This window comes from Equus asinus, chromosome 5 (genome assembly GCF_041296235.1).
Source record: "Equus asinus isolate D_3611 breed Donkey chromosome 5, EquAss-T2T_v2, whole genome shotgun sequence".
In the NCBI taxonomy this organism is placed as follows: domain Eukaryota; kingdom Metazoa; phylum Chordata; class Mammalia; order Perissodactyla; family Equidae; genus Equus; species Equus asinus.
Window position 1 is genome coordinate 80,481,362 of NC_091794.1, and position 10,027 is coordinate 80,491,388.

The 10,027-nt window shown below is 39.3% G+C and overlaps 1 protein-coding gene across 1 annotated transcript; it reads right to left on the bottom strand.

Annotated features, from left to right (window-relative positions):
• Positions 1-1,733: 1,733 nt before the first annotated feature.
• Positions 1,734-2,678, bottom strand: LOC106847788 (olfactory receptor 2A12-like). Its single transcript, XM_014867272.2, has one exon. The coding sequence runs from the start codon at positions 2,676-2,678 to the stop codon at positions 1,734-1,736; it is 945 nt and encodes a 314-aa protein (XP_014722758.2).
• Between the last annotated feature and the right edge of the window lie 7,349 nt (positions 2,679-10,027).

A 10,027-nucleotide genomic window follows, 5' to 3' on the forward strand; every position in this document is an offset into this window, starting at 1 on the left:
GGTTTCCCTCCTCCATTTTTCTCTGTCACAGAACTCTGTCTGTTTCCTCAGAGTTCTCCAACTTCATTTTTCAGTAACTAGAACTTAATTTCTATTTCGAACTATCATTCAACTGGTGGAAGAAATAACATTAATCTTCTTGGGGTTTCCCTCTTTCTCTTCCTGACTCCAAGCTCTGGAGAGCTTACAAAGTGCTGAGGTATACAGTGGTGGATGGGAGTGGGCTGAGGTATAGCCTGGGCCTCTGTGTCTGGCACCCACTGAGAGAACCTCACTCCCATGAGGCCATCTGTCCCCACAGGTCACTGTGGCATCTTCTTGGGTTGTGGTATTATAGTTTCATGACTGTAAATTTCTCCTCATATCTGTCTTGGTTTCCAAAAGGTCTGATACTCTCTGGGCCTTAATGGATGCTCAAGAAATATTGGATTTCTTGAATTGATTCATCCCCCAGACCTCTGGGCTACCAATGAGGCCTTGAAAGAAAGCTGGATGTCCATGCTAACTTTGAGGCCCTGTGCCAGGATCCTTAGAGAGCCTCGTATTTCAATCAGATCCTTTGAAAGAGTAAGAGTCACTGCTGTGTGTGCTGCCCATTTGTAAACCACAAGGGGCAGCATACATACAACAGCTTTTATTCTTCTATGGTTTCTTTAATTCGTCTTATTGTCCATGGAGTTTTCACAAGTTTATTGCATTTGAGTTTCATGCAGTCCACCTACTGCGGCATAGAATTTTAGAGACACAGAGGTCTTGGAGACCATTAAATTTAAGACTTTCATTCTACAGATGAGTAAAGTAAGATCCAGAGAAAGAAGGTAAATTGCCCAAAGTTACACAACAAGTTAGCAAGGTTAGGACTAGAACCCAAATCACTTAATGTCAGGTTCTGTGTCCTTCCACAACACAACGCAGAATATACCACATTAGCCCCATGAACCACATCGGTTCCTTGCACCAAGTCAGGTCTGTGGGCTGCATTGGCTGCATATACCATTGGCTTAATTTTCCACGTTGGCTACAGATATTTATTGTTTACATGTACCACTATGCCTGTATTACGTCGGCCCTCTACTGTGTCCATGAATAGAGTCGCTTACAGTTACCATGTTTCATTTTGGTTACATGTATTCTATTGGTTCTACTGCCATTATAGTAGATTATATTACCACCCACATTATTTTCTGCTCTCACTGTAGAGGATTATACATCCATACCCATTGCCACGTGACTTGCGTTACTTTTCTGTGGGAAGAAAATGCTTCCCGCCCTTTTGCCATCAGGCTTGACCATATCACTTGCTTTGGGAATAGGATGTGAGCAAAGAGATGTGTGTCACTTATGAGCAGAAGCTTTAAGAGTCACCATGTATTTTGGCCGTTGTTCCTTTCTCTCTGTTGTAAGAATGGCATGTTCCAGATAGGGCCTCCTCCTTCAGGTTGGATCCAAGAATCCAGTGGCAGAAGGCCACAGTCCACCTACAATTGAGGTGGAACATGAGCAATAAATGAACTTTTGCTGTTGTAAGCCACTGAGATTATGGAGTTGTTTATCACTGCACAACAGTATAGCAAGCTGATCGAGACAGCCATGGTGGTTTCATGTACCACATTTTTTCCACTGACAAAGTACTATGTTCGTTCAAATGCACAATGTCGGTTGCTTACGTTATAGATGCTGTTCCCTTTCCTCAGCATTGGACATTCTACCCCAGGCCCGTCCTGTCTCCCAGTTCACCAGGCCACCCTACTCCACCCCATCACTTTAAGAAGAGCCCCCTTGATATCCTTGTTCCTCAGACTGTAGACCACAGGGTTGAGCAGGGCAGTGAAGACATTATAAAAGAGGGAGATCTGCTTGTCTCGCTCAGGGGAATAGCTGGAGTTGGGTCTTATGTAGATGTAGGTGGCTGGAGCATAGAAGAGAGTGACCACAGTCAGGTGGGAAGCACAGGTGGAGAAAGCCTTGCAGCGGCCCTGAGTAGACTTGATCTTGAGAATGGCTTGGGCAATACGGATGTAGGAGGCCAGAATGAGGGAGAGTGGGGCAACAAGCATGAAAACACTGATGACCAGGTCTGCCATCTCAATGAGGTGGGTATCCATGCAAGCCAAGCTCCGTACTGAGGGGCCTTCACAAAAGTAGTGGTTGACCACGTTGGGCCCACAGTATGGCAGCCTCATGGTGAGGGAAGTATGGATCAGAGAGAAGAAACCGCCGGCCCAGGTCCCAGCTGCCAGCCGTGTGCACAAGCCCCAGTTGAGGATGACAGTATAACGCAGTGGGTAGCAGATGGCCACGTATCGGTCATAAGCCATGATTACAAATAAAATGCACTCGACCACGCTCAGGGTACCAAACATATACATCTGCAGCCAACAGCCAGTAAAGGAGATGGCCTGAGAGTGAGCGAGAAGATGCACCAACATCTGGGGCATAGTAGTGGTAATGGAGCCCATATCCAGCAGGGAGAGGATACAGAGGAAGAAATACATGGGAGTGTGGAGATGTGTGTCCAGGCAGATCAGGGTGACGATGAGCCCATTGGCCAAGACTGAGCTCAGGTAGAGGAGAAAGAAGACAATGAAGAGGATCCTGTTGGACGTGGGGTCGCTGGAGAAGCCAAGCAGGATAAATTCAGAAACCCAGCTTTGGTTCTGCCCTGGAGGCATCCACATGATGAGACCTATAAGAGAGTCACACTCATTTAAATGTCGTCTAAAGTCATTTAAAGATAGTCTAGCAAGAATGTCAGCCCTGGAGGCAGATAGGTTAGGATTTTAATTCTAGCCCCACTACCCATTTGCTGACTTGAATAAGTTACTTAACCTCTCTGAGCCTCAGTCTCTTCATCTGTAAAATGTGGCTGATAATAGTCCTCTCTCAGGGTTTTTATGAAGAGTAGAGGCAATGTGTATGAAGCATCTAACACAATGCTTTAAAATAATAAATAAGAGTGGAATGCTTATATGCAATCTCCCCAGGCCTACTCCCCACCCCTTGGTGGACAAACTGGTCACTCACATCTCTAGCAACAATCAGTTTACACCAAGTCAGCCCCAGCCTTTAAACCTTTAGAGGTAGAGTTCCCCTCTGCCTCAGAGCCCACTTGTCTGGATGGGCTACAAGCCTCTCCTCATCGGTAAACATTTCTCCTTTGCCAGCTGACAACGTGAGGCTTTGTCAGTAGAGGGCACTAGAGGGGCACTGTGATGTGATAGCAGCAGGAAGGTACTTATTTGGGGGCTTCAATCCTTCCCCACTTATTCAGCTTGAGAGACAATGGGTTGGTGAGTGGTAGCACTCACTTCAACTGACCTCAGTGGACCCACTACAGTCACACATGGGCCACACTCTCCTCACCCAGCAGGCTGCTCTCATGGCGACTCTGGCTATCCTTCATGCAACTGTTTCTCCACCTGACAGGCTACTTCTGCAGACCAGCCCTGGCCACACACTCAGGCCACACTCTCCTCACCCAGTGGCCACCTCTATGTGACCTCTGGCCTGTGCCCACCACTGGCAGACTCTGTATTCCTGTGGTAATCACACTCTCTTCAAAAAAGCCTAAACTCAGCTTTTTTTTTTCGGGTGGGGGGATGCGGGCAGGAGCAGAGTGAGTGAGGGGGGTAATTGCTAAATCCTTAGCCCCTTCAGTGTGTACTCTCCTTCAGCCGTGAGGTAGTGGCTGCTTTTTTTCCACTTGCTACTTCTGGAACTCCTAGAGTCTTCTTTTACCCCTTTTAGTAGTTCCTACCTTTTACTAGTTAACAGTTCTTTATATTAAATTTTCCCTGTTCATATTACTGGTGTATTCTGTCTCCTGACAAGATGCTTATGGATACAGATACTAAATCTGTGGTGAGTGAGTTTGATAAGGAACAAAATGTTACATGGTTATAAGCTATTTATCCATAAAGTATTGATTAATTCCAAAAGTAAAAAGCTGTAGCTATCAGTGGAGAAACTAGACAACATCTTAACTGAGTGATTATAATTAAAATCACCAATAAGGAGGAGATAGACACAATGTATCTCCATGTGTGAAATTATAACACTAAATCACCTATGTATTATTTCAGCCAAAAATGCAAAACCTGAATCTAATCATGAGGAAACATCAAAGAAACGTAAATTGAGGAACATTCTATAAGATAACTTATAACATAAACTATAAAAGGGGCTGGCCCAGTGGCATAGTGGATAAGTTTGGCATGCTCCACTTTGGTGGCCGAGGGTTTACAAATTTGGATCCCAGGCATGGACCTATGCCACTCATCAGTCATGCTGTGGTGGCATCCCACATACAAAATAGAGGAAGACTGGCACAGATGTTAGCTCAGGGCCAATCTTCCTCTCCAAAAAAAAATAAAAAATAAAAAAATAAACTATAAAATAATCTTCAAAAACTGTCTATACAATGAAAGACAAAGAAAGGCTGAGAATCTGTAATAGATGCAAGGAGACTGACAAAACCTAACGACTAATGCAATATGTAATCCTGGAAGGGGGAATGCAATAAATAACGTTATTGTGACAATTGATAAAATTTGAATATGAATTAGATTAGATTAGATTAAATAAATGTATTGACATTAAATTTCCTAAATTTGATAACTACTATATAAGAGAATATCCTCATTCTCTTGTATCTTAGGAACTACTCACTGAAGTATTAAGAGGTAAAGGAATGTGATATTTGCAAATTACTCTCAAATAGTTCTGGAAATTATAATAACAACAATGTGACAAGTTATTAAAAATTAATAAATCTGAGTATGGGGCATACAAGATTTCTTTGTAGTATTCTTTCTGCTTTTCTATAAGTTTGAAGATATTTCAAAAAAGTTTTTAAAAACTAAAAATTTTTTCACTTTTTTTTTTTTTTGCTGAGGAAGATTCACCCTGAGCTAACATCAGTTGCCAGTCTTCCTCTTTTCTTCTTTTTCAGGTGAGCCACTGCCACAGCATGGCCACTAACAGACAAGTGATGTGGTTTCACATCTGGGAACTGAACCTGGGCCACCAAAGTGGAGCGTACCAAACTTTAACCACTATGCTATCGGAGCTGGCCCCCCTAATTTTTTTTGTTTTTTTTGAGGAAGATTAGCCCTGAATTAACATCTGCCACCAATCCTGCTCTAACATCCATGCCCATCCTCCTCTACTTTATATGTGGGACTCCTGCCACAGCATGGCTTGGTAAGTGATGCATAGGTCTGCACCCGGGATCCAAACCAGTGAACCCCGGGCCACCAAAGCAGAACTTAAATTCCCTGAAGTGTGAACTTAACTGCTGCGCCACTGGGCTGGCCCCCCTAAAAATTTTTTTACATGTGAAATAAAACCTTTTTCAGACAAAAATAGTGAGATTATTTAAGGGGAGTTCTTCAGGAAGAAAGAAAGTGACAGAAATACAAAAAGGAATAAAAAGAGCCTCTCAAGGAAAGGGTAAATATAAATTAATAACAAATGTAAAACAATAGTTAAAGTCTTGTGGGATTTAAAACAAATGAAAGACTAAAGATCATGACAACAACAGCACAAGAAATGGAGGGGATAAGTAAAGTTAGAGAGTTCTGAGTATTTAGCTTACTTGGAAAAGTGGTAAAATTAATCATTTGCATCAGACTGTGCTAAGATAAATCTTTGACTTGATTCCCTTGTAATATCTAGGGAAATCATTAAAAGAATGAATAATGTATAACTAACAGCCTAAAATAGGGGTAAATGTTTTATTAATTCAAAATAATGCTCTTTTGAGAGAGGGAAAGATCAAACATAAAACAGGTAGGTCAAATAAAAAATAAGTGGAAAGGTGGTAAATATGAACTTAAGTAAGGAGGTAATTACTTTAAGTGTAAAAGGACTAAATATTTTAATACAAAGCATATTTTCAAACTGAGTTTATAAAAACACCTACATATTGCTTACAAAAAACACAGCTTAATCAGTTTGCAATATATAAATGTATCAAGTCCACACATTGTACACCTTAAACTTACACATTCTATCTCAATAAAGCTGGAGGGGGCAGAAACACACCTTAATATAAGGACATAGGTACACTAGGAGGAAAGAATGGAAGAAAACACCAACCCAAAGAAACACGTTGTAGCTTCATCAAACATTTGTCAAAATTGACCCCATGCTGCATCATAAATGTAAGCTCAAAAAAATCCAAAGGATGGAAGTCATTTAGAGTATATTCTCTGATCACCATGAAATTGGCTAGGAATCAGTTTCAGAATAAATATAATGAGGAAGTACCCAACACCTTTTAAATTAGCATACACTTCTAAAAAATCTACGGAACAAAGGAAAACTAAAATGGAAATTAGTATATACTGAACTAAATGACAATGAAAATACTTAGGGAGAAATTTATAGCTTTAAATGCATATATTAGAATAGAAGAGAGTCTTAATCAACTAATCTTCCATCTCTAGAAGCTAGGAAAATAACTACAAATCAAACCGAAACAGAAGTTGAAGAAGGAAATAATAAAGATAAGAGCACAAAACAATGAAACAGTAAACAAACTAACACCGGAGAAAAATGAACACAGCAACAGATTCACTCTTTGAAATAATTAATGAATAAGTTCTTAATAAGACTGATGAAGAATTATAAACATCAGGATGAAAAGGGAACATTACTACAGATCCTATAGACATTTGAAAGATAATTTTAAAAATTACAAGCAAATTTATACCAATAAATTTTACAATTAAATGAAGTGGACAAAAGGGCTGGCCCAGTGTCATAGTGGTTAAGTTTGCATGCTCTACTTTGGTGGCCCAGGTTTTGCAAGTTTGGATCTTGGGCACAGACCCACACACCATTCATAAAGCCATGCTGTGACAGCATCCCACATACAAAATAGAGGAAGACTGCCACAGATGTTAGCTCAGTGACAATCTTCCTCAAGCAAATAGAGGAAGATAGGCAATGGATGTTAGCTCAGAGACAATCTTCCTCGCCAAAAAAAAAAAAATTGAAATGGACAAATGTCTTAAAAAACACAAATTACCAAAACTGACACATGAGAAATAAAAATCAGAAGAGTCCACTGTCTTTCTAAAAAATTGAATCTATATTTTAAAACTTTTCTAGAAATAAAACTTCAGGCCCAGAAAGCCTTACTGGTGAGTTCTTCTAACATTTAAGAGAGGAATAATACCAGTCATAATGAACTCTTCCAAACCATAGTAAAACAGTGGAAAGTTCCCAACTCACGTTATGAGACCAGCATAAATTCAATACCAAAAAATAACAAAGATATTACAAGAAAGAAAACTTATAAACCAATCTCTCTTATAAGCATTGTTGTAAAACTACTAAACAACATATTAATAAAGTGAATTTAGCAATATCTGAAAAGGATAATACATCACAATCAAATTGGATTTACTACAAGAATTCAAGGTTGGTTTAGCATTTGGTAAACAAACAATGTAATCACCTTATTAACAGGAGTAAGGGAGAAAAGTTATATGATTAACTCAATAGATGCAGAAAAAGCATTTGGTAAAAAGTCAATAATTGATTAAGATTAGAAGTAAACCTCTTAGCAAACTAGGAATAGAAGGGAACCTTTTTAATGTGATGAACATTATCGCCAATAAAAGAAGAAGCAACTTACAGCAAATGTCAGACCGAATGGTGAAACATTGCTAACTTATCCCTAACATTGGAAATGAAACATAAATATTCACTATAACCATTTCTATTAACTATGTAATAGTGGTCCTAGCCAATGAAATAAGTCAAGAGAAAGAAAAAAAAGGCCGAAGGATTGGACAGGAAGAAATAAAATTGTCATTATCTGCAGACTACATGACTATGTAGTTACAAAATCTAAAAGCACCTAAGACAAACTGAAATTAATAAGCAAGTACACGAAGATCCAATGTATTTCTCTATATCAGCAACTAGAAAATACTTTATGAGAACATTTTTAAAATTCAAACATGTAGTAATAAATCTAATGAAATAAGTACAGGAAAACATTATTTAGAGAAATTAAGAAAGATCTAAGTAAATAAAGGAATATGCCATGTTCAAGCATGGGTTGGACAATTCAACATTATGAGGATGTAAAACTGATTTACAGATTCAATGCAGTTCCAGTCAAAACCCCAGAAGTTTTTTCTACAGAAATTGACAAACTGATTATAAAATTTATATGGAAATTTTGAAGAATCTTGAAGGAAATAAACAAAGCTGGAAGACTTACCAGATATTGAGACTTACCATAAAGCTACAAAAAATTAAGCAAGTGTGAATTTGGCATGAGAATAAACAAATAGATCAATGGAACAGAAAAATTCCAGAACAGGTTCATGAATATACAATTACTTGATATAAAACAAAGTTAATCCTACAATACAATGGGGAAAGAAGGGTCTTTTCAATAAATTCTGTTGGATCATGTGGATATTCATACAGGAAAAAATTTTTTTGAATCCCACCTTTCATGGTACACAGAAGTCAATTCCAGGTGTATTGTAGGTTTAAATGGTAAAGGTAAAACAATAAAATTTTTAGAATCAAACACAGAAAAATATCTACATTATCTTGGAGTAGGCAGAGATTTCCTTAATAGGACACAAAAGCACTAACCATAGAAAAATATATGATAAACCAGATTACGTTAAAATGAAGACCTTAAAAAATTTGTATCCAGAATAAATAAAGAACTCTTACAAATTAACAAAAAAAGAAAGGCTACCCAATAGAATAATGGGCAAAAGATATTAAAAGACGCTTCACAAAAGAAACTATCTAAATAGCTATTAATCAAGTGAAAATGTGCTCAACATCATTAGTCATCCAGGAATCACAAATTAAGACCACAGAGTAACACCACTACACATCCGCCAGAATGGCTAAAATAGTGTTGGCAAGAATAACCCAAATTTTCTTACACCGCTGACGGGAGAGTAAATTTGTACAATTCCTCTGGAAAATGTTTGGTGGTATCTCCTAAAGTTGAACATAAGCATACCATATCACCCAGCAATTCTATTCCTAATTATATCCCCACATACTTATACAACAAACATATGTTCAAGAAAAGCCATCTACAAAAATGTTCAAAACGCTAGTCAAAACAACCAAAAATAGGAAACTACTAAGTATCAATCAACAGTGTGATGGATAAAAACATTGTGGTATGTTCATATAGAGGTCACCTTTGGTAGGGGTAGAGACTCAGTGAAGACTTCAAGACATCCTCAGTCTTTACTTTCCCTGCCCACATCCCCTCACCTGACTAGTCTACCACCAACATCTCCCTCAGAGCCATCCCTTCCTCTGTCCTTGATCAGGAGCCCATCATTTCTCACCTGCATTCTTGCACCAGTCCCTCCCTGGTCTCCCTGCCTCTGGACTCTTCTCCTTCAATGCATTCTCCATAGGGACTACTGCAAGTGGTTGTTCAAAATACAACACTGGTGCTGTCTGTCCTCTGCTTAAAACCCTTTAAGGGTTCCCAATGCCCCATCGCTTAAGATAGATTCACAGAGCACTTCCTAAATGATCTGCCCCCTGCAGACTTCTTCAGCCTCAGACCCAACTCACCCTCCCCTCCCATCTCTTTGCATAGAAGCATAATCTCCATCCAAGTATGCCCAGTTTCCTGGGTGTTTCTACCTCTGTCACACCTTCAAGCCCTTGCCTAGGTCTTCAGCATGGAGGAGTGTCATCACCTGCATCTTCGCCTCCCACACACACTCTGTTGCACGTACAAGCCTTATTCTCACCTTAGGATCCAGCTCAGGTGTCATTCCACCAGGAAGACTTCCCTGACCTGTCCCACCATCTCCCACTCCCAAACCTCAATTAGATGCTTTCTCAGTTTCTGACAGCCCCCTGTGCTTCCTGGCAAGTTATAATCCTACTAATCCTAGAAGGTTCTGATGTAGTTTGAGATCTAATATCTCGGGAAAACTTTCCCCCTCTCCTGTTAATTTAATTCCCACTCATTGAATTGGAATATCTGTGATAAGTATGGATATACATG